The sequence below is a fragment of the Arvicola amphibius genome, chromosome 4 (genome assembly GCF_903992535.2).
Source record: "Arvicola amphibius chromosome 4, mArvAmp1.2, whole genome shotgun sequence".
Taxonomy (NCBI): domain Eukaryota; kingdom Metazoa; phylum Chordata; class Mammalia; order Rodentia; family Cricetidae; genus Arvicola; species Arvicola amphibius.
This window is the reverse complement of record NC_052050.1, coordinates 101913229-101938800: the sequence shown is the minus strand read 5'-3', so window position 1 is coordinate 101938800 and position 25572 is coordinate 101913229. Positions and strand designations below refer to the sequence as shown.

At 41.8% G+C, this 25572-nt stretch overlaps 1 protein-coding gene across 8 annotated transcripts in view; it reads right to left on the bottom strand.

The window, feature by feature from the left end:
• Mrtfb (myocardin related transcription factor B) overlaps positions 1-25572 on the bottom strand; it is a 169831-nt gene that overhangs the window by 87994 nt on the left and 56265 nt on the right. For 4 of the 8 annotated variants that reach the window (XM_038327492.1, XM_038327496.1, XM_038327491.1 and 1 more), the window contains one exon: positions 22582-22798. In XM_038327492.1, the coding sequence (XP_038183420.1) occupies positions 22582-22735 (154 nt within the window). In that variant the 5' untranslated portion in view covers positions 22736-22798. The remainder of the gene's footprint in view (positions 1-22581; positions 22799-25572) is intronic. The other 4 variants (XM_038327494.1, XM_038327498.1, XM_038327493.1 and 1 more) reach the window with 1 other exon arrangement.

Below are 25572 nucleotides of genomic sequence, written 5' to 3'. Positions count from 1 at the left end.
TACAGAGGGAGTTCCAGGACAGCCAAAGATATACAGAGAACCTGTCTCAAAAAGCCAAAAAATGAGTTTAAAATAAAACTGCATAAAGATGGAAAACAGAGAATCTGGATACTGTTTGTTATTGTGCTCTCTTTGAATTGTTTGAATGCTGAGGAAGGATCAACAGCTGCTAAAAGATATTTGCTAATAAATGCTGCTAAATTAATCCAAGATAGGTATTTTGAAAATACCTTGACTTCAAAATTGAAGTCAAAAGGTATGTTACTTTGCCAAAGAGATTTTACTTTTGTTTCCACAGGAAATGAGAGGCTGTGGATTCATTCTGAGTTAAAAAAAATCAGGTTTGATCAAGCAAGACTGCCTGAGAAATGTCTGGTAGGAACAGATGGCCAGGATGTCTGAGTTCTACATCTCGAATAGATTCAAGATTGCTGCCTGAGATGATCAAGACTCACAGGATACACCAATCAGAACTCGATCATAATTCTAAATTTTCTTTAGGTCCCCATAAGATTATCAGTGCCCCGAGCCAGCCAGAAGTAGCCTGGAATACTATGCCCACATTCCCAAAAAATGGACTATGGATATTTTCCTTTGTTTAAAAAAAATAAAGAAGGGGAAGTGGTGCGGAAGAATTGTCTGTATTCTGTCAATTATGTTTTAAATAAAAGCTGATTGGCCAGTAGCCAGGCAGGAAGTATAGGCGAGACAACCAGACAGGAAGTAGAGGTGGGACAATGAGAACAGGAGTATTCTGGGAAGAAGGAAGTTCTTCCTGAGTCCTGTCCAGACACTGAAGAAGCAGGATGTGACCTGCCCCATTGAAAAAGGTACTGAGCCATGTGGCTAACAGATAAGAATAATGGGTTAATATAAGTTATAAGAGCTAATACTAAGCCTGAACTAATGGGCCAATCAGTTTATAACTTATGGAGACCTCTGTGTGATTTTCTTTGGGACTTGCTGGCTGTGGGAACTGGGCAGGACAGAAACCCCCACAAGCAGGCCCTCATGTTACAAGATAGTGTCAAAATATTTCTCCACAGACATTATTATGAAAGCTTTAATGGAAAAATAGTAAAATTGCCAATGTTAAACCCAAAGATAACCTGTATTGGCTAAACAGATGCCATACCTTCCTCCCCAGTGAATGAAAAACAACTTCTCAGCATGGCGGACTGCCAAAGAATACAGCCTGATCAAATTACCACTTGAGTGCCAGGAGTCAAGTTCGAGCTATAGACCATTTCACAAAAATAACTGGTCAATACCTTCAAAGATGTCACAGAAGACAAGAAATAAAGGAGAAGTGGACACTTGGCTCTGGAACATGGCGCTGGATCAGAGCACAAAACAAGAAAGGCATATACTATTACTTCTTCTACAAAGGCTACGACTGAATCAACTGGGCGACCCAAGAGGTGTCTGATGTTGGTTACCAGCAGTGAGTCAATGCCACACTCTCATTTTAACATTGTGGCTACAGAACAGAGTACCTGTATTTTCAGTGAGCACATACTTGAATGTCTAACACTAAATACCACATCTGGAACCTACTTCCATGTGGTTCAGAAAGCAAGCCACATCTATGAATGTAAAGAACAATGGAATATAAGAGTGGGGATTCTTTATACACGTCTGTAACTTTCATATAATCACTTCAAAACAAAGTTATAGAGCCAGGCCTGGTGACACATGCCTTCAGTTCCCACTACTTGGAAGGCTGAGGCAACAGGATCACTTAAACCCCAAGACTTCAAGGTCAGCCCAGGTAATACAAGACTCACTCTCAAAACAAACAAAACACAGAGCTGAAACAATGACTGGGAGGAGAAGTGAACTGGTTACTCTTCTGGAGGAACTAGGTTTGATTCCCAGCACCCACATGAAGGCTCACAACTGCCTATAACTCTAGAAAAGTGATCACAAGTTCAGTGTGACACAGAGGCAAAAGTTGCTACTAAGGGGCTATATTTACTCAGTCATCTAGTTGAACAAAGCAAAGTAAGAGTGTTGGAGGACAATACCTTGCAAACAGGAGCATGGGGGTGAGAAGGCTGGGATGGGAAAGGCAGAACACTTACATAAAGGGGAAGTCTCAAGACTTGAGTAACTGTGGTTTGGAGCTGGTAGTTCGCAAGATGTCAGTGCTGGGTGCAAGGAAGAATGAAGGAAAGCTGGAGAGCTGTGCAAAGCTCAGGCATGATGGGATCTGTAGCTGTGTAGGGTGCCTGATTTTTTTTGCTGAAGGCAAACTGAAATCACGGAAGCACTGTGGACAGAGTGATGTATGTTTGGGAGGACACCCAGAAAGAATAGTGAAGGAAAACATAGGGTGCAAGGCCTGAGGTCAGCAATGACAGTACTTTTCTTGGTTCTTCCAATATCTATTTTTCTAGAGAAAATATGCACATCAGGAAGAACACTGCTGCTTCAGGCTGCGGAGGAGCAGCACAAACAGTGGCAACAAGGGAGAAGTGCTCTCCCAAAGCTTTTAGGCTACTCAGCCACAGATTCATCTTCAGGGGCAGACAGGACACACATCAAGTAACTAAACCTTATTGTGAGATGAACTCCTGGCTTAGAGAAAGCTCAGAACAGGGACAAAAGACTCATACTAAAGACTGTTTCTGAGAACAAAAAGTACCATGTATCTGCCTTTCTTGCTCAGGAGGATGTGCTAATATCTCAAGTCAAACACCACTGCTAGGTTTTTTTTTTGTCCCCCTTAGTTCTCATCCAGAATCAACCCTGAGTCCAATAAAAATAAGTCTGCTCTGAGAAAGGAGGCATGCTGAACTTGGGAGTCAGAAAGACCTGGGCTCAGACCCTGCTCACTCCGTACTTTCAGACCTGTAAGGTTCCAAATCTCTCAAACTGCAGTTCTTCTTAGTTCTTTACTTGAATTTTAAGGATGTAGATCCACGTTTATAGACTGCTAAGGAGGATGTCTGAGACAGTGAAGGAAATCTCCAGGCACAGGGCTATCAGTCAACAAGGACAGGACTCTTCTTGGTCCTCCTAATACTTGCTTTTCTGGTGAAAATAACAAGAAAAAAAGTAATGATATTTCATTTTATTTTAATAAATAAAGCTTTCCTGAAGGTCAGAGAGTAAAACAGTCTCTCTGGTCAGCCATACAGACGAGGCAGTGGTGACACACACCTTTAATCCCAGTAGCCACACTTTAAGTTTGCCAAAGAAACCAGGCGGTAGTGGTACATGCCTTTAATCCCAGCAGCAATAAAGAGGATTATAAAACAGGAGGAGACAACTCTCAGTCAGTCTCATTCTGAGATTCTTGGAGGCAGGATCACCATTTCTGGGTGAGGTAGAGGTAACAGCCAGTGGCTGGCTGTTTTGTTTTTCTGACTTTCAGGTTGAACCCCAATATCAGTCTCTGGGCTTTTATTAATAATGCTACAAATAGAGATAATGATTTCTTTTAAAAAGTGTATATGTTAGGGCTGAAGAGCTGGCTCAGCGGTTATGAATGTAGACTGCCCTTGTGGAAAATTAAAGCTATAGGGATCTGGTGGCCTCTCTGACCTCTATGGACACATTTATAAATGCATTTATATACATTTATAAATGTATACATTTATACATACATTTAAAAAGTAAAACAAAAATCTGTTTAAAAGATCATTGTGCTTGGTGTGGTAGTCCACGTCTACAAGCCAGCACTGCAGAGGTGGAGGGTCAGGACCTCATCCTTGTTCAGTGGACACTTTGCTCAGGGCTTGTTGTTTGTCCTTACATTGATTTATTTAGTGTGTACACGATAATGTCGTGGAGTTAGTTTTCTCTTCCCACCATGTACGTCCTGGGGATAGAATTCAGTTCCTTAGCGAGTAAAGGTGCTTGTTGCCAAGCCTGAACTGGGACATGTGCCATGTTTTACTGTTCTGATGACTAAGGACAAACTACCCTTGCCCCTGTAGACATGAACATCCCAAAGATGACATCCACTGTCAACTGTCTTAGCTATTTTTGTACTGCTGTAATGAGACACCATGACCAAGAAAACATACATAAGAAAAAGTTTATTGGGGTTTACATTCCAGAGGGTTAGAGTCCATGACCATCATAGTGCGGAGCATGGCAGCAGGCAAGCATGGTGCTGGAGCAGTAACTGAGAGTTTACATCTGAGCCACCAGCAAAAGGGGAAGGGGAGTGAGAGAGCACTGGGCTTCTGAAGCCTCAAAGTCCACCTCTGGTGACACACCTCATCAAACAAAGTCATATCTCCTAATCCTGTGGTTCTCAACCTTCCTAATGCTGTAATCCCTTAGTACAGTTCCTCGTGTTGTGGCGACCCCAACTATAAAATTACTTTTGTTCTAAAATTACTTTATAACTGCAAATTTGCTGTTATGAATCATAATGTAAATATATGTTTTCCAATGGTCTCAGGCAACCCCTTTGAAAGGGTTGTTTGACCCTACAAAGAGTTGTGACCCACAGGTTGATAACTGCTGTCCTAAACCTTCCCCAACAGTTCAAATCCCTAGAGACAGTATTCAAACATGAGCCTGTTAGGGTTATTCAGTTTAAAGCATCACATGAACTAACAGTCCAGGCACTTGTCCATAGGTTAGACTGGCTTGCAGGGGTCTCTTACTTACTATAGAGTAGTCTTTTACTAAATCTATCCATTGAGATGCATTTCTTTTTAAAACTCTCAATGATGTGCTCGTGCACAAGTGTCCATAACTTAAATACAGCTTAATTTACAAGCCCTATTTAAAATTTTCTGCCCATACTGTCATAGAAATATGTCCCCCCCAAAGCTCTGGCCTATCACAGTCATATGCTTGTGTAAGGGATGAGTGAAAGGTAGATGTCTTTCCCCTGGAGAGTTAGCAAATTGAGATCAGAGCACTTTTCCCCAGGCACATTCTGGAACTGGCCCAGGTGGCTGAGTGTTATCTGTCCCTAACTCCTCTATGCTGTTCCACCGGCAGACTGCTTCTCTAGCTCAACTTCTGCAGCATCACACTAGGCCTCCGTGAGTCAATTCTTTGGCACTTTTATCTTCTTTATACCTGCAGGGCAATTCTAGGCCTGAATACACAATTCTAAATAATGTCCTCTGTAACCTACAAGAGTGGTTACAGAGTTACAGGTTAAAGAGTGGAATCAACTGGGCGGTGGTGGTGCACACACCTTTAACCCCAGCACTCAGGAGGCAGAGACAGGCAGATCTCTGTGAGCTCAAGGCCAGCCTAGCATACAGAGCGAGTTCCAGGTCAAGACAGGCTCCAAAGCTACAAAGAAACCCTGTTTTGAAAAAACAAAACAAAAGAGTTGAACCAATGACACTCAGCTGAAAATGACCATTCTCTGTGGTTCCTAAATACTATTCCCTACTAAAGGAACCAGAGATTTGCAGAGGTACAGCTAACCCTAAAATTAGGTCAGTGAACATTTAAATGGTGATCCAAAGATAAACAGGAAAAGGTCAAAAGTACACAAAAGAAGAATACAGTTACAAAGGGAGTTTTATTATTCAAATTGAAACAAATTTTTCAACAAAACTGATGATGCTCATTGAGTAAAAGCACTTGCCACCAAGTCCGACCTGGAACCGATAGGGTGAAAAGAGAACTAATTTCAAAAGGCTGTCTTCTGACCTCAACCCATGTGTGCATGCCCACACATCTATACATACACATACACATGTGGAAACAACGGTAACATTCCTGGCTAAAGAACCTATAAAGACCTCAGTGCTTGAACCTCTCAGAATTCCAGAAGGAATGTCAGAATTGGAAATCATTTTGCAAGAACTTTATAAGAGTAGGTGTAAACTGTCAATTAAACAATGGGTAAAAGATGGCTGGGACACAGAACACTCATGTCATTGGAGAGAATAAGGGGTACTTTAATCTCATCCAATAATTGGTCAACCTATCACTCACTCCTGATGTGACTCACTGAGGACTTAGCACCCTAGTCATACTCTTATCCAAATCTCCCTCAACAACCCAATCAGATGAAGATGGTGCCTTTTTTCTGCAACTACTCCACAAGCACCGAGCTGCAAAGGGCAGGGAGGACTGCAATGTGTTAGGAGAAATTAACGCCTATCAGCTAAACCCATGGAGCCATAGTTGTCAAGGTCCTGGATGAACAATACAAAACTAAAAGGGTCATTTCTGAGGAGCATGGGGAGAGTGGCGATGGGACACACCTCACTACCGCTATCACACTCATGTTAACTTTCTATTCTTACTAGATGCGTGCTGGTGTACGGGGGTATGCCTGCAACTTACACAGATGCTTCTGGGGGCTAATAAATTGCCTTGGCTCCAAGAGTTAAAAAGAAAATGTAAAAGAGCTCCTACTCTACTGGGGCAACCACAAATGAAAACAGCTCATGTGTACTTCACCACAGAAAAGATAGTTGACTTATAAAACTAGTAAAAGCAGGTTTTTATTTTAGTTGTTAAATGTCAAATAGTTTGTTATAAAATAAACTGCCAGAAGAGGATGATCTATTTTAGGCTCTTCACTTTCCTGGAAAATGAAGTATATTTGTTTAGAAGATTAGTAGGAAGGCCAGCGAGCTAGCTGACAGGGTGAAGGCACTTGCCACCAAGTCTGAGAACCTGAGTTCAATCCCCAGTACCCACATGGTGGGAAGTAAGAACCAATTCCAACAAACTGCCCTTTGACCTACATGAAGCTATGGTATATGCACACGCATGCACACGCACACACATGCACACACACAAAAAACCAAACAAATGCAACTAATTCTTAAAGATGAAAAAGAATCAAATGATTGTTAGAACATTTTTTTACTATAGGAATTCTTAAAAATTGTTCATTCATTTCATGGAGAACCTTTAAAAGTACTAGGCCAGAGTGAAAAGACGTACCCACCTGTGTGTGGCTCTGGGCTCTGAGCTCCAATGGTGCTGAGCTATGAAGTCACTTTTCCTCAAGCAGTAATAATAGCATTCTGAGGAAGATGTAAGAATGGGAATACACAATAGCATCAGAGGACAGCACTGCAGGCAGCACTGAGCTTTTGTTTGCATGGATGTTTCTATCAATATTTAGCATGGCATTTATAGTAGTTTGAGTAAGAAATGTCCCCCATGGTCTCAGGTGTTTAAGCACTTGGTCCCCAGCTGTTGGTGCTGTTTGGGGAGGTTTAGGAAGTGTGTCACTCAGGGAGGGCTTTCAGTGCTTAAGACTCCACTCTGCTTCAGTTTGCTCTCTCTGCTTCATGCTTGGTTCTGGGTATGAACTCTCAGCTTCCTATTCTGCTAGCATGCTTGCTGTTTGTCATGCCTCTGCTCAACCATCAAGGACTCTTATCCTTCTAGAACCATGAACCCAAATAAACTCTTTCTTCTGTAAGTTCGGTTGGTCATGGTTGCTTTATCATGGCAACTGAAAAGTCAACTAAGACAGCATCTGCAATGCCTATTGGCTGAACTGAACCCGAAGGCAAAGTGAAGAGGCTGTCAGGATAAGGTTTCCATCCTCAGGAGGTGTTCAAAGGAAAACTGCTCTGCTCTGTAAAAGCTTCAAGCCTCTTCTAGCTTTATATACGACTACCTCCATTCCTTTCCCAACGTTTTTATGTAAAGCAACTTTAGCTTTGACTAAAACCAATCTTTTCTGCATTGTGGCCTTCTTCGTCACCTTTGGTGGCAGCTTTTGAGTGTTGAGTATCTATAAAGCTACATATCCGAATAGCCGCTCTGTGCCTTGCTTAGCCTCCTTGCATCTCCGTTTTTGGGGCACATGAAATGTAAACAGCTACATCTTATCTCACAAGGTCAATGCTTTGTCTCTTTGGGAGAGAAAGACTGTCTGTGTGCAGAATCCAGGGCTGTGTTTGGCTGTGGGCTTGTGGGATCTAGGTCTGCTGTGTAGCAAAGAGGAAAATTTGGCAAAACACAGCACCACACAGAAAAATTTGACACAGCAGCTTGTTTATAGATGTCCATTGGCTGTATCATTAAAGGGAGTGAGAACAAAAATGTGGGTAGTTTTTGTATGTGGCACAGTGACTAAGCAAGTCAAAACAAAGTGCTAAGAAACTCTGCACCTCACAAAGGAACCAAGGGAACAGTAGCTTCTGAAAGGGTACAGTATGGAGATGAAGCCTCTTTTTGAAAATATACTGCATTAGCACATCACACCAATGAAACCCTTCACTTAAACAAACTATCAGCTCAGAGTGGCAGCCATACCTGGAGTGCCAGCACTTAGAAGGATGAGGAAGGGGGATATCTAGTTCTAGCTTAGCCTGGACTACAGAGTAAGACCTTACCTCCAAACAAGTTACAAACAAAACCAAAACCCAACCGATGCACATAGCATGTGGGTTAATAAATTACAATTCTATATTATGAATCTACATTATTCTATATATATTCTAACTCCTTTGATAAAATCTGTCTGACCACTCGACAGTTCCAAGTGTCAATCAAGAGCTGATTCTAATTGTATTCTGCTCTTACTTGGCTCACACATTAGCAGCAGGTTTCCTGAACCTACTGAGTACCGCCTGGACTCACCAGCTCCTTGATGGTGTGTTCACCTATGCTAGGTGGTCCATCTCTATCTCTACAGCAATTTGATACAGATGCCTAGTACACTCAGCCTGCTATCCACTACTCTCTGCTGTCTTCCAACTCCTCTGGTTCTATAGGAGCACATGTGGGAGTGATGACAGCCCTGTGAGCCCAATAATAAACTGGGACACAGCCTTTGGGGGCCAGACTGCAGAAAGTCTCATCAGTGTTAGGATTATGCGGAGACAGGATGATACCCTATTTTATTTCCATCACCTTGTTCAAAGTATGTAACAAAAGAACATGTTTCCTTAATGATTTTGTACATTAAAGAATGATAATCTATGATTATCAACTTGATCAGCTCTAAGTAAAATCCCCCAACATCAGAATATAGTAATAACCTACCAAATTCCTGGTATTCCACAAAATGCATTTAAGGTTGTCTTTCCTCACTGATAATAAATAGCATTATGTACACATGAGGAATATATACTATAGCAAAGAAAGGAGATGGGCCTGGTGGAGTATTCCTGTCATCCTGGAACTTGGGAAGTCTAGCACAAGGATCAAAACTAACTGATAGAATGACAGAATGCCATTCCCAGGAAAATGGATGAGATTAGCAATAACATGTTAAGCAAATTAAGTCTGTCTCAGAATGCCAAATATTATTTATTTTCTCTCACTGATGGGTCCTAGATTTTATAGAGGTACATAGACTCCTGCTTGTGGAACTGTTTAGGGAACAAAGGGGACTAAAGGGAGGCAAGAAGGACACAAAAAGGGAGGGCAGAAGGTCCTGGGCATGTGTTTCATGTACAATATATACTTGTACAAACATCGACACTCAATAAAAGAGACTAGTCAGATTCTATCTCAAGATCATAAGGACAAAGAGAAGAAAAGGAAGAAGGACAAGAGGGAGGAGGAGGAGGTAGGGTGGTGTGCATGCTGCCCACTGACAAGCACAGATTGCTATTGCACCCCTGCCTTTCTCCCAGGACGGGGTGCAGGATGGTGGGAGAGAGGGCACTCATGATGCATCTATCATTTTATGACTGTTTTCTCTTAGTAATATCTAGACAGTCCTGACTGGAAAACTCCCATTTGATCCACCTGTTGAGAGGAGACGTACACCCACTGGTTATCTTTAAGGGCTGACTCTTCTACCAAGTTGGATCTAATATTGAGGCAAAATGATTTTTTAAAGGAGAAAACAGTATGTAATTAGTCCTCTATTAATGAAGAATAGATTCTGCCAACCTGAGAAAACTTTCCTCCCTGATCCTTAAAAACAAAGAAAAATGAACTTCTAGAAGTGAGCAACGCTGCCACTGGCTCCACACCAATGAGGCTCAGGAGTGTTGTTCTTACGGACCTGCAGGCTGCTCTTGCCAGTTGAGACATGGAAGGTACGCACTCTCCTATTTCTTCACCAACAACTTGGCTTTACTCACTCACTGCCCCAAAGTATCAATAAAAAGCAATGAGATGCCACTGCTGCTGTAGTCTTATGAGAAAGTTTAGCCCCACACATCCCAGAGGACAGGGCACAGGCCTCGGGCTAAAATGCCAATTTCAGATCCCACAGATTTGGCCACAATGGAGTGATAAACACTGGACTTCATTTCCTGTCATGAGAAACTAGGAAACCTGGCATGCACGTGAGGCATTTGCACACACATACTGGGAAACAAGGGTTGTAGTGTCAGGGCCCAGAGCTCTAGAGGGTAAAGTACCTTGGATACTGTAGGATAAGTTTCTCCAAAGGAAGACCTGTGCTAACAGAGTCCAGACACCTGCCTGGCAGTGCCCTGATAGCTCTGCTGAGGATAGGGCTTTATGTAATGAACTAAAATCCCACAGGACTAGGTCAGAAATGATCAGTTGAAGTGTCTCCATAGCACACATGTTCCAAGCAGCCTGAGTGGAATGGTCTCCCTGGGACAGATGACAGGGCAAACAAACAGAAGAGACACCAAAGGAGACCCTTAAAGCACTGTCCCCAACGAAAATGTACCCCTAGATCATCACAGGCAAAATTTAAGAAAAGTTTTGAGGTGACCTAAAGGTCAATGTCCACCAAGTCAAAAGCACATGCTTTTAAAGGAAGACAGAAAAACTCAACCCTAGACACTCAGCCTGGCAGCACTCCCTGTGTTATAGTCAGTAACAGGCACGAAACATTTCCAGGAAGCAGGGAGGTAAAACTCCTTCAATGACTTCTTTTGATGTTGTTGTTTTTAGGACAGGGTTGTCCTGAAACTTGCTGTGTGGTGTAGATTCCAGACTGGCTTGAACTCAGAGATCCTCCTGCCTTGGTCTCCCAATAGCTGTGATTGAAGTTGTGCACCACCATGCCGAGCTCAAGTCCTTCAGTGAAATACAACTCACTCCATAGGAGACAATTCCACAGAGAAGACACAGAATGCCAGAGAAGGAACTAACAACTGCTATGACTTCACTAAGTATTCAACATGAAAACACTGGGGGCAAAATATTGGCTCTACTGGGGAAAATGGAGAATGTAAGAAGGAAAACTGGAACTTGCTGGGATAAAGCTATAACAGCAGAAACATATACTCTACTCGGCCTCAGTAGAAGGCTGAGGAGGCGTGAGAAAGAACTATTTTACCAGAAATGTCACTTTCTACCTAAATTACGAATGTCACTAAACATGTAGGAGAGGTAGCGCTAACAAGACAGGGTAAAAGTAAAAGCAAAATAATCTTTAAAATTACCAGTAAAAGGGCAGGAAAAGAAGAACTGAGAGGAAACAAAGAACAAACAAATCCACAAGAGGATGCATCCAACATAGCTGCGGCTAAACGCCCCAACCCGCCCCCCCCCCGCCCCCCCCCCCCCGCCGGTCTAGTACTCATGCTTTGCTTACTCAAGCAATTTGCTCACTCATCAACAGGCCACGGCAACTTCGAGGGGTTAATTCTGCCTTCCTAGTCCTACTGGACACAAGAAAGCAAGCTGTCATTCTAGAGAACCCTGAGGCAGATGTGAGGGTGGCTTCCAGGCAACAGTCAGCAAGGAACTCAAGGAATTGGGGCTCTGCTGAGGACTGCAGGCAAGCTTAAGAAGAGGAACTTTCTCAGCCACTCTACTGATGAATGCAATCCCAAGGACACTGCTGCAGGTTCCCAAGAGACCAATTATATCAGACCCAACTGAATTCCTGATCTATAGAAACTATAAGATAACTACTCATTGGGTTAGCCGTTACTGAGTAACTTCGGGCACAGTAATTAACAATAATATTCATGATCTAAACATGACAACTGAAAGACATTATCAAATAGGAATAAGAAAATAAGAAAGATTCAGTTCTGTGCAGTCTATAAGAAACCACCCAGGAATACATATGGTCAGGATTTCATGTCAAGCCAACTGTAGGAAAACACTTTAGAAGAGGGCTCATTACCTAGGATGAGCGGGTTTCTTGATGTGAAAGGAACAATTCATAAAAACGGATGGAATTTTAAAGAGGAGGTGCTTACAAATGAGATTCAAGGGTCCAGAGAGAGCTCAGTGGTTACGTGTACTTGTAGAAGACAGGAGTTCTGTTCCCAGCACATATACCAGGTGGCTCTTAACTGTCCAGCTCCAGGGGATTCAGATGTCTTCTTGCATCCATAGGTACCCTCCCCCACACACATACATATATGCATACACACAGACACAAACACATATACTTGAATAAAAATAAATCTAAAAATAAATGAGACCTAATTACAATTACTGTCCTAGTTTGCTTTCTATTGCTTTCATAAACACCATGACCAAAAGCAGCTTGGGGAAAAAAAGGTTCATTTCAGCTCACAGTCCATCATGAAAAGGAGTCAAAGCAAGAACTCAAACTCAAGGCAGGAACCTGTAGGCAGAAACTGAAGCAGAGGCCATGTGCTTACTATGTGCTTACTGGTTTGCTTCCCGTAGTTATCTTGGATTGTTTTCTTATAGAAGTCAGGACCATTGGCCCATGGGTGGCATAAACCAACATTAGGCTGGGCCCCTGACATCAATCATAAATCAAGCAAATGTCCCACAGATTTGTCCACTAACCAGTGTGATGGAGGCAATTCTTAACTGAGGTTCCTTCCCCCCAGTTTGTGTCAAGTTGAGAAAAATGAATGAACATACTCTCTTACAAGAAATCTCTAACACAAGACAAAGATTATCCTGAAGAATCCAGACATGGTGGTGCACACCTGCAATCCCAGCATTTACAATGCAGAGACACTGAGAACCACCTCAAGCTTAGACTGTAGAGTAAGTTTCAGGCCAACCAGGGCTGCATAGTGAGACCTTGTATCAAAGCAAAAGGGTCTGAGGCGGCTCAGTTCTGTGTAAAGTTCTCGCTAAGCAAGCATGAGGACTGAGTGCAGATCCTCAGTACACACAGGAGCCAGACACGACAGCAAATGTCCACAGCTCCATCTCCGGAGTGTTCAACACAGGAGGATGGATCCCTGGAGCTCACTAGCCAGTCAGTCACACAATTCAATACAATCCAGGATATTCAATAACTACTTGTGACCTATTTATTACTTCACTTCAGTTTCCTTCCTTTTCCTCCTCTAGCACCAAAACTAGGGACATCTAAAGTATACTGGATTCCCAACAGAATATGATAAAATCTGTATTATTCATACTGCCAAGCTGAAGGGGCTTGACTGAGAACATACTTGGTCTATTTGCTCAAAGTCCTTTAAAAAAATCATTCAAAACATATGACGACAGAAAAGGATATAGAATCATAAATTTCCAGTTGTGAAGGACTCTTGCTGTTGCTTTGGTTTATTGGGTTTTGTTTATTTGGTTGGTTTTTTGTTTGTTTCTTTTCTTTTTTTCCAGACAGGATTTCTCTGTGTAGCCTTGGCTGTCCTAGAACTCACTCTGCAGACCAGACTGGCCTTGAACACACAGAGATCTACTTGCCTTTGCTTCTCAAGTGCTGGGATTAAATTCATGTGCCACCACCACCTAGCATTGGGAAGGACTCTTAATAGTTCAATTCTATGGATTCATCTAAGGGTTAACTCAGTGAAAAGAAACAGGAGAACTCATTAAAAAGCTCTAAGAACAACACTTCTCAACCCCGATAAACCAACTCTCCAGTGTGGAATATGTCCACCTCTGGAACTGTAGACATCACTCAGACTTCCAGTGGGATAGCCCTAGGACTTCCAGCATTTTTTTACTAAAATATTTATTTATTTATTATTATGTATGCAATATTCTGTCTGTGTGTATGCCTGCAGGCCAGAAGAGGACACCAGACCCCATTACAGATGGTTGTGAACCACCATGTGGTTGCTGGGAATTGAACTCAGGGCCTTTGGAAGAGCAGACAATGCTCTTAACCTCTGAGCCACCTCTCCAGCCCCCAGGACTTCCAGCATTTAAAGCTAAGCATAAACCCAATCAGTCATAATTATCTATTTTCATAGGTAATCCAGCCTTCAAATTCCTTGGGTCCCGCCCTTCACACACACACACACACACACACACACACACACACACACACATCTCCCTTTATATACAAAGATATCTATCTATATATCTATATATAAAACTTTTTTAAAAAGTAAAAGTATGATAGCACACAATAAAGTAAAAGAAAGGACCCAAATAAAAACAATTTATAGCCCCTTCCGAGAATATACAGGATCAGGCAAAATAGGTGCTGTCACTGAAAGATCTTTCAGAACAACTTTCTAAATAACTGTCTCTGCTTTTGTGTATTTTAAAGATCACTGGGAAACAAGCCATGGCAACATAAACATGTTCTTAATATCCACGTTTATTTTTTAATAGGTAATTTCTTGATCTAATCTAATTTCTTTGTTAAATGAGCAAGTCATTATAAAAAAAATCAGAGATGTGATTATTCCAGAGGTTTCTTGTAACTAAAGTAAAAAAAGTTTAGATGATGACCTAAAACAAGAAAACTGCCTAACATCACAAACAGCCACTTTATTTATTATACTGAACGTCTTCTGCCCAGCAATGGTTGTTTATATCACAGACCTTCAGCATCTCAGCAGCCACATCTATTGATGCTACCTCCTCAGAATAAGAACACAGGAAAGAGCAGCTGCACAGCAGCCCAGGGGATGGAGGCTCTGGTCAGGAGTCTGCTGACTGGACCCGCCCTATTGGAACTCCTGCAAGTAGCCTGTGAAAATGTCAGCTTGGAGTCTTTTCTGGAGGGCAGGGTCCCTAGAGAGCCTGAGTGTTGGCCTGTTTGTCTTTTCACATGCTTTACAATCTCAAAGTCCTTCCTGTAGACACTGACTGATGCCCAGGGAATGCTAGGACTGTGGGAACTGGCAGGACCCACGAGAGACAACTTCATGGGAAACCTGTGCCCATTGCTTTTGCCTTCTCAAAGCTCAACAGTGTTGTAAAGGTGTATGCATAGAGGGATGAAGCTGTGTGCCATTATATTCTCTTTAAAAAGAAATAATTGTGGAAACAGGAAGCAAAAATTAATGGAACTGTTGAAAACAAAATAAAAAACCCATCAAGTTATAAAATATCACTGGGGGAACCTATATCTCATGAGTGGAGACAGCAGATTCTCTACTAAGCATCTACCCTAACTCAACACTGTTTAAAACCCTATAGAGATTCACCTAGTTTCCTGTCAAAGCAATCCTACAGGGAGGTACTAGGTGTGACTCCAATTTGTAGGTGGGAAGCAGGCAGAGGGAGGAAAATGCATGGCTAGTAACTGTCCAGCTAGCAGCTAGCCAGTTGGCGTTTTTAACCACCCTGTGTGCTGTTCCTTGGAGGTTCCTGCTCATCAAGCATGTAATGTGAACACGACTGCTCACAATGTGCTGTGTGTTCTTCGAGAATCATCTCTACACTGCTTGTCTGTATATCGTCAGGGGAACTGCTTTTAGAGGCCTACGTGTCCTACATTTTCATAAGACTACACTGAACTCTGAATTGCTGACCTTGTACTAGAAGCTGGAAATTTAAAAATTATTTTAGAGCAAGGCACACAATGGTTATGTCAATAAATGTTTGCTAATGATATTTTTAAAAATACCTTGGTAGCCAGCGAGACGGTTCAGTTGGTCAAGGCACTTACTGCCAAGCCTGATGACCTGAGTTCAACCCTCAGAATCCATATTACACACAAATAAATAAATGAAAAAAATTAAAAGTATCTTTATTTCTATCGTTGGAGTACCAATTTTCAATACCTTGGGAGAAACTGGCTAGCTGGCAGCCCAATCAGTATCTTAATTGCCCTGTCAAGATGATAGTGACTATTTCAATTGACAGCATGGCAACCATCCAAACACTGGCAGGCTCTAAAGGTAGTCTGTGAGACCCAAAGGTGAGTGGCAAGCGAGAACCCCCCTTTCCTTATTAAACACAAGGTCACACACCAACATTCTAAGATGGTGAATAAAGAATATTATCACTCCCAATGAAAACAGTAACTAACATACACGACAAGAAAGGAACATTGATCATTAGGGCTTTAAAAAACAGGTGAAATAGTGCCTTTTAAACTGACAGACTGATGCCACCATTAACACATAACACATACTCGGCCAACATCTGAGAGCCACTGCATGATCTAAAGTAGACATGTCATTTTGAAAATAGCATCCATCAAGTCAATTTCTCTTTCCTTTTGGCAACGAGGAGCATCTGACTAACAGAGAGCTCATATACATGTTTCATAACGTGATACATGACTATTCTATGGAAAATTCATCAACTGGCTGAGATGGAAGCATATTTATGGTTCTGCTGCTTAATGAAGAACACAAGACAAAAGTAAAATGACACAGAGGAGTGCATGATGTGATGAGAAAGGGCAGCAGGAGGGGAGCGTGTGGCTGAAGCTGCAGACAGACACTGCAATGGGGACACTGTGACATGCGTGCTTCTTGGACTTACCCGTGCTCACAGACTGAGCTGGCAGAGGAAGCTGGAGTCCTGACTCCCCAAAGACTATACTTCCTGTTAATAACAGTGAGGGTAGCAGTGAGGCAGGAGAGCCAAGAGCATGGTTAAAGGAGTTAGAAAACACTGGGTGTGACTGCTTGTTAGTTTAAATGATCATCAATTACCAACCTAAGAGGAAATTCTAATCCATTTGCTGTTCTCACTCATCACGTTGCTTTCTGTTACAATAGTGCCATGATACCGCTATCTTAAAGTATGAGCTAAATGATACGAATAAAAGTACTCATGGGCTATGTTTCCCACTACCCTCCTCTCCACTTAACATGTATGCCACAGTCCAGGTTTCTGATGTCTCTTTTCCCTTCCTTGAGGCTTTCTGAGGAACAGCAACTCCTCCTTCACAAATTGGTTCATTATTCATCAGTCCAATGTCTAATAAAACATATAGTAGATTCTAATTTTAAGAAAATCATCTCAATTTATGTAAAAAATATATTTCTTGAATCTAGTACCTAGAAAAACCTTTAAAAGTGTTTAGGTTAGGCACTTCTACATGTTATAATGATATGATTTCAATGGCAGCTTAAACCAAACTGCTAATTACTATTATTTTCTAAATTACCTTGTTAATACTCATTTCTGTAAGAGACATCATTTAAAAACCAACATAAATGACTCTGAATGAGGTGTCAGGGTGCTATAAGTGGGGTCTGTGGTCCTGTGAAACTGTGGGCCCCAGGAACCCTAAAACACATACGGATGAGCACTACGAGTATTCGGGCCTTCTAGCTACTGCACCAAGCTAAGATTCATGCCCAGGTCAGAGGTGTGGAAAAGGCTCCATCTCCTGCTTCCTCCCACAGGCATATACTACGAGGGTGTGTTCAGCAACACACTGAAGCAAACTAAATCCTTACCAACAACTGTCTGGAGAAGAAACCAGAGTAGAAGAAAGAGGGCAGACAGGTTATAGGTGTCTACCAACATTGTGAAACAAAACAATTATTCAATAGGCGACTAGAGGCCATTATGAATGGGAGTGGTGTCTCACCTTAAGAGCTTATAAGGCCTTTTTTTTTTTTTTTAACTTCTGACAAGAGTCAGGAAACACACGACACAAGCACCTTCATCTGTCATTACCATTGAAAAATTTCATTTGCAGATGTCACTCTAGAATTTTAGATTTTATAATTGTGTCTAGTCTAAGTCCTAAGGCTGATCGAAAAAAAATTAAAAACTTGACTAAGGAATATTAGAAATATACACTTATTTTCTTAGTCTGACTCCTGAAGAAAAATAAATAATCAAAATTCATCAGACTGTTTAGCAATGCCCTAAAGAGGCACAGTAAGCACTTTGAATCCTAAATGTCAACAGGGAAGCGACCAAGGAGAGTCTTACAGAAAATGATCCACTGCTGCCCTCTCCAGTATAAAGGGCCAGCAAGAGCCTCAGCTTTGCTGTTTAGCACCTGCTCATCTCCTCTGCTGTACTCTCAGAGATGTGGCTTCTGACTCTAGAGACAGAGCCGCCTGTCTCCTCACATCTTCATCCCACAGTACCAGCTCACGTGCAGTCTGAGGAGCAGAGTTTACTTGTGAACAATGTTTACTACCTCCGCACCTTTCCAAACACCTGGACCAACAGCTAATGAGGGTGGGGAAATGCTCTCAGATAAAATGCAAACAACAGAGCAGCTGTAAACAGAAGCTACTATTCACTAAGGTGGAAGGCAAGTGGCTGCCCTTGGCTCAATGCCACAATCTGGAAAGGTCCATCTGTGTGTGGCTAGATAAAGCCCCGTGCAGAGTCCAAAGCCAACAGCTCTCTGTGTTTCCTTGTACGCAACCAACTTTTGAATATATCATTTTCTCTCTAGTAAGGGGTCATTAGTGAACAAGAAGGTCTAAGTTTTTCAGTGCACAAATTTAATGGAAGGGGGAAAAAATCTCAAAAAAAAAAAAAAAAAATTTCAGATGAGGCCGTAAGCTCAAGTCCGTAACTACGACATTCAATGTCTGAAAATCGAATGTCTCCCTACCAGACTCCTACACATGCTATTTCACAGTAAATGCTTCAGATGAAGTCGGTTGGGTTAGAGGCGGTAGGCCACAGTCAAAAGCTTTTCAGGAAAAGCAGGCAGCAGGCACTGACCTCACTGCTACTGGGTTACTGAAGGTGAGCCTGACGCTGTGTGAAGGGCAGTAAGTCTCAGACCAACACATCCAAGATGCTCCAGACAGCGTGCAGCTCTTTATCACAGCGGCTACATGGGCTGCTCTGCAGAAATGCTAGCAATGTCTGATACCTCTGCTCTCAAAACAGAGCATCCACCAGATCAGAGCTCTCCTTGAGTGTGGACGCAGGAAAGGGCTGCAGCTCTTTTAGGGAATGTCAAATCCCCCAAAGAATGTCCACCTATACTGTCCTCCACCTGAGCTTTTCCTATTGAACAGTAAAGGTCAACACAAATACAGAAATAACTGGTGTGTAGTCTGACAGATGAAGCTTGGGGTTTATGTGGATGGACTCTTTTCATAAAGAAATACAGCTTATGTGTGTCTAGGTATCTACTTTCCTTTAGGATCCATCCGGAAAGATAACTACCTCAATGATTGCCTTACTGAGATGTTACTAGCTATAATTTTAGCAATATTCAGACATAAAGAAAAGAATACAGTGTATTTGTTTTGAGTATCTTCCATGTTTACTCCAGAGTGGGAACATTCTGCCACTCAACTAAGCAAATGACAAAAATATTTCTAAAAAAAATATAGGAGGGAAGATACTGGAATTACTACCTAAATGTGAGCCCATCTGCTCACAGAGCTGAATTCTAAGCTATGATGACATAATCCTCCTAACTACTAATCAGACTTACCACCTATATAATTTTCCCAACAGAAATAAATGCAGCATCAGTGAGAAAAGTTAAAGACTTAGGAAAAAAACAACAAAACACACAAGCAGGGACATATGAATATGATATTTTTATAGTGGTCACAGAATATTCAGCAAGAGGCTTTGAGACCAGTACCTTCATTCTGATATGATTTAAACACAAGAGTACAAAAAGCTAAAAATATGAACAGCATACATGAAAATATCAAAGAAAGCAAGTTAGGGTCTAGCATCTATCTTTATTGCATATATATGTGTGTGTGTGTATACACACACACATACACACACACACACATGTGTTGCTCAAAACCAAGATTTCTTTTTATTTTTGTTTTAATTGGACAAAATGACACATATTTATAATATGTATGTGTAATGGTGCTTTGAAATATGCACACTCTATGGGATAGTTAAATGAAGCCTTAAATCCCATTGTCTTTGTAGTGAGGGTGCTTAGATTGTTCTCCTAGAACTGTTCAGGAAGAACATACATCATTAAAACCATACACTGCTCCAACTTCCTCCTCCCTCCTGATTCAGGATTTTATTCCTTGACCCTTAACTCCCTAAAAACCTACATTTCTAGTTGCATGTGCACAAAGATCACCTTCATACCCTGAAATGTGTATGTAAAGCAGGCAGACGCTATGAGCCTGGAACATACGGCAACGTTTCCAACTTCCTATAGCCGTCCCTTAGGAAAGGGAGGAGCTCCGTTTGAATCCTTAGATGGTATCCCATTGTGAGATGATGGTCTTCACGGCTTAACACTGAACAGAAATTACTCTTGGGGAAAACACACTAGCTGAAAAACCTATGTCATTCAAAATTAATTTTAAGTTTATAGAAGCCCTATAGTGATAATCAAAAAAATCAATACATTACTTATTCCCAAGCTATAATCTTAAAGTACTAGACTGTTGTTACAAAAACGTGTTTTAGAACTACTTTTAAAAACAGTTAAATATTTCTGTCTCAGAAAGGACACTAGTAAAAGTTGTTGATTCTGGGGAAACAACCAGGCAGGCAAAGGGCAGACTGGAGGCCAACATACTCTTCCTGTGTTCTCATAACAGCTGAACAGGATGCATTTGGCTTGAAAACAGAACACAAAGTGGGTTTATTCTAAAACAGAAGTTCTGGTCTGCACAAGACTACACATGATGACAATCAGACATAAATGATCATGTTACAAAGACCACAGATATGAGACAACAGGAGAAAACCTAGCCCTACTATTTCAGGAGTGGTGCTTAAGATTCAGCACAGAATTCCAGTGTTGGATCACACGTGGATTTTAAAAGCTGCTGGAACTCAGAGTGACAGATATGAAGGTGCAGCCTGGAGATGACAGCCCAACAGACGAATGTGGGCTGACAAAACGCTAATCACAGAGTCACACAGTCTGGGCAGGATGGCTTCAGTAACTATGAAAGCAGGAAGAGCAAGACAAATGATTGCATTATTTCATAAAATAGAGCAGTCTTAGTAAATTAAACATGTTACCCTTTCATCTACCACCCTAATGACATACACAGGAAGGGAGTGTACTTCAGTGCTAGAGTGCTTTCCCAGTCTGGATAAGGTGCTGGGTTCCAAAATAATAAACTCTGAGTGTCTAAGGGGAGCCTGTTCTATATGTGCACTTTACACTCAGACATCTACATGAACATCTGTGAGAGAATGAACTATATGACTGTGGTGCACCCGCTTTCTGTTCATTCCCTCCTCTGTTACACATGGCCAGCTTGTGATTTTACACCAAATACAACTCAAATCCCTAGGACATGACACTGGTCTAGGGTACCATGCAACCTCATTTATTTAGTCATTTCTGAGTAAATATATTTGTCTCAGTGACTGTCCACAGTAAAGTCAGGCTCTTGGTGGTATAAAAGGTTCTTCTGTCTATGTGTTGCTTTCATTGGTTGAATAAAGAAACTGCCTTGGCCTTTTGATAGGGCAACACTTAGGAAGGCAGAATAGACAGAACTGAATGCTGGGAAGAAGGGAGACAGAGAATAGCCATGGAGCTGCCACGTCAGACATGCTGAATCTTTTCCGGTAAGCCACGACCTCGTGGTGACATACAGTTTACTAGAAATGGGTTGAATCAAGATGTGAAAGTTAGCCAATAAGAGGCTAGAACTAATGGGCCAGACAGTGTTTAAATGAATACAGTTTCTGTGTGATTATTTTGGGTGTAAGCTAGCCAGGTGGCAGGGACCAAAGCAGGTCCTCTCTCACAACATCTCGGTGACAGAATGTCTAAAAAGCATCACTCAGGGCTCTTTCTGAACCAAGTCTAAGTGTTGCCTAAGTAAAGATGGTCAAGAGCAGAACCTAACAGTGAGAAGGCACAGCAAGCTCTCCAAGCCTGTATTCAGGCCCTGGAAACCTATCAGGGTGATAGGAAGCATTCCGCAGGAAAATCATTTTATTTTTTCTTACTTTTAAAACTGTAGCCTAAAAGCATGTATTTGTAAAGGTGAACACATGAGAACTCTGACAGCAGGGTAAACCCACTCAGAGCTCTGGGTTCTGCCTTGGCATGATCAGCATGTTCTTTGAACATCAACTGTGTTTATATTTGAAGTGTATTACAGTATACTAGAACTAAGAGTATCTAGTCTATCTTTACTAATAAGTATCATTTTCTGAAGACACTGGGCTGCCTCTGTCCTAAGAATTTGCCACACTGGTAAGAACTGGTTAGAAAATGTTTACTCTGTATACAAGAATGAACTAGCTCCAAATAGAACCTAGCTTGTCTTGTGCCCATTAGTATAAAACCACTCAAGAAGTTCTTGCTTTCACCGAGATGACTAATTCTTACCACCTCTGAAATTAAGTTCTAATACACTGGGCATGGCAAAAGGAAGGAGGAGATCCTGGTCATTACCCACTTCTTTGGCATCAGCAACTGCACAATGCCTTTCCAGGAGTGGTCTTCCCCGTCCAATGGGCTAATCTAAGGCTGACTTCTAAAGGCAGCACTGCTACCAATGGCAGTCACTAGTGACACAACAAAGAGGCAGATGGCAAGTGAAATGCTGTACCTCTGGGAAAGTGTCCCCTGTGGGGACTGCCAAATGCAAATGATAAAGCGTCACTCACAACTGGAATTAACTAGCCCCACAAAGAGGGTGACCTCTAGATTAAAGTCCCACTTGCAGCTGAAACACTCACCGTTCTTCCGTTCATTCAGAGGGGGCAAATGCTGACTTGACTGTAGAGAGAGTTCCTGGAATTCGTGAGCCACAGACTCACTTTGAGGACTTGGTGCAAGGTGGGATAGAGGCCCCAGTTCTTCCTCTGTGTCTATGGCCCCTGAGTGATCCATTGTGCTCCAGCCACTGATGACAGGGAATATGAGACACCTCTTCTACGTGGCCTGTTGAAGAAACTGACATTTTTACAAAGTGTAAATTAAATGGCTTAAGTTTTCTCCAGCTCCTAGGTCCCACTAGTTCTATTGCTGTCTGTCTATTACCAACTCATCCTCTCTGCATCTCAGGTTCCTTGTCCAATTCACAGGAGTATGGTTCCTAGCTAAAAAGCATTTATACAGTAAATAAAAGCTAAAAGACATTTTACATACATTTTTGTATCAAGTATTAAAGAAAAATTTACCTACTGGTGTCATTTAAAGATCAACATGGCTGGGCAGTGGTGGTACATGCTTTTTATCCCAGCACTCAGGCAAGCCTGGGCTATAGAGTGAGTTCCAGGACAGCCACCAAAGCTACAGAGAAACCCTGTCTTGAAAAACCAAAAAAAAAAAAAAAAAAAAAGAAAAGAAAGAAAAGGAAAAGAAAAGGTTTCAACCCATGCTAAAATGAGAACAGAGACAACAAATACTAATTAAAATAAAGAAGTAGGCTGGCTTGAAAGTCCATCTCAATGCCTTTATTCTGGATGGCTCTGAATTAGTCAACAGTCAAAAACTCCATCAGCCTGGGTCTCAGAATGAACAAACATGGAACAAGGAAAACACAGTTCATAAGGGAAAGAAGTTTTACTTTAGGTCACGGAGACAAGGTTCTGTTTGTTACCACAGCATAACTTGGATTGTGCAGACCACTGAGAAGCTGGTAGTGACATAATCAAAACACAATGAGAACCTCAAGCATGTGATACTACTTAGGTGCTGAATCAGAAGTCAGGAGATGGCAGTCCATCCATGCTATGCAGTGGCAACGGACCTGCTGCAACTGTGGTCTGCTTAGATAGCAACGCTCTCTGCACAGCCTGTCAGTTCCCTGCAGCTGAGTGGGTTGCAGTTCTGACTACTGCATCACAGAAATTCTCCTACACGTGAACCTGGATACACACTTCCACTTCTCTCCCATATACTAGGAGTGGGGTGAGCAGACCACACGGCATCAGTATATGTAGATTTTTAAGAAACTGAAAAAGGGCCTTCCACCCCGAGTAGTAGGGTACCATATTCCAGTTGGGCCATTATTCTTGCCAATCCTTTAGAAGATTCTTTTCATTTTGGACATTTTAGAGGGCATAAGGTTTTCATGGTACTTTTTTTTATTTTCAAAGATTTATTTATTTTTATTTTACGTGCAGTTGGTGTTTTGACTGCATGTATGTCTGTGTGAGGGTGTCAGATCCCCTGGAAATGGAATTATAGACAGTTATGAGCTGCCATGTGGGTACTGGGAAATGAACCTGGGTCCTCTGGAAGAGCAGCCAATGTTCTTAACCCCTGAGCCATCTCTCCAGCTCTTTTAAAACTGTCTCCCTGGTGACTAATGATATTGAACATCTTTTTATGTACTTATTCCCCATTCCTTTATGTTCCTGGACTAAGTATCTGATGAAATCTGCTCAGTTTTAATAGTATGCAGGTGTTTTACAACTGAATCTTGGCTCTCTTGTGCACTCTGGACACACTCTGCAAATGTGCTTCTGGCAGTCGTTCTCTTCCAGTCAATGTTCCTCTTTTGTGGCCATCGCTGTTTTATAAAAATTAGATACTTTTGATTTGGTAAGGTCTAATTTACATGTGCTTTCTCTTATGCATCATACTTTTGTTGCTGTAGCTAATAAATCTTAGATCATAGAACTTAACTTCTGTGTTTCCTTCTAGACATAGAAATGTTGGGGAATATTATCTTTAGGTGTGTTGTTTTTGTTTATGCTGCATTTCTTTAACTCTGTGAAGCCGTGATTCTTTGCCTGTCTAAGACACTGGATGGTCTAATAAAGAGCTGAATGGCCAACAGTGAGGCAGGAGCGAGGATAGGCAGGGCTGGCAGGCAGAGAGGATAAATGGAGTAATCTGGGAGAATGAGAGGAGGAGGACCTCAGGGGCCAGCCACCCAGCTACACAGCAAGCCACGGAGAAAGAAGTAAGAGAAGGTATACAGAAACAGAGAAAGATAAAAACTCAGAGGCAAAAGGTAAGTGGGATAACATAAGAAGCTGACTAGAAACAAAGAAAGCTAAGGCCAAGCATTCATAATTAAGAATAAGCCCCTGCGTATGATTTATCTGGGAGCCGGGTGGTGGGCCCCTCAAAATTCACACGACATAAAAGACACCATATATCTAAATGCAAGATGCAAAGTTTTACATATGCACAAGATATGAATCACTATTGATGGCTTATGGACATCTGACTGCTACAGCATCATTTGTAGAAAAGATGGCCTTCTCTACTAAGTTATCTTTGCATCTGTGTTGAAAGTCATTTAGCTTGTATAGTGCAGACATATCCCTTGGCTTTCAATTCAGTTCCTCAAAAAGGGTAAACTGTACCCCAGATCTTTGGGAGACCTGTAAGCACTACATGTACAGGTGAGACTCTAGAGAATATAGCTATGGCAATAACAACTAAACTGAGATGTGCCAGGCCAGCCAGCATAGGGAAGATCGAGCTTCACAAACAAGTGAGGCAAGGTTGTATTTCCCCTAAGAGTTTTAAGACGAATCGACCAAATTCTAGAGTCACTGAAAATAGCTGTAACAACAATGGCAATCAATCACCAGCAGATGGGCACAGCCGGAGACGCTCAAAGGACTCATACAGGACAAAGAAAGGGGCAGCAGGCAGAAACATCTTAGGAGCGAAGGCCCCAAAGTGGAGAATACGCAAGTAGAGAACTAAGACTGGTTTTACTTCTTAATTTCTTCACTATTAAGATCAATGCAAAAGTTATAGCA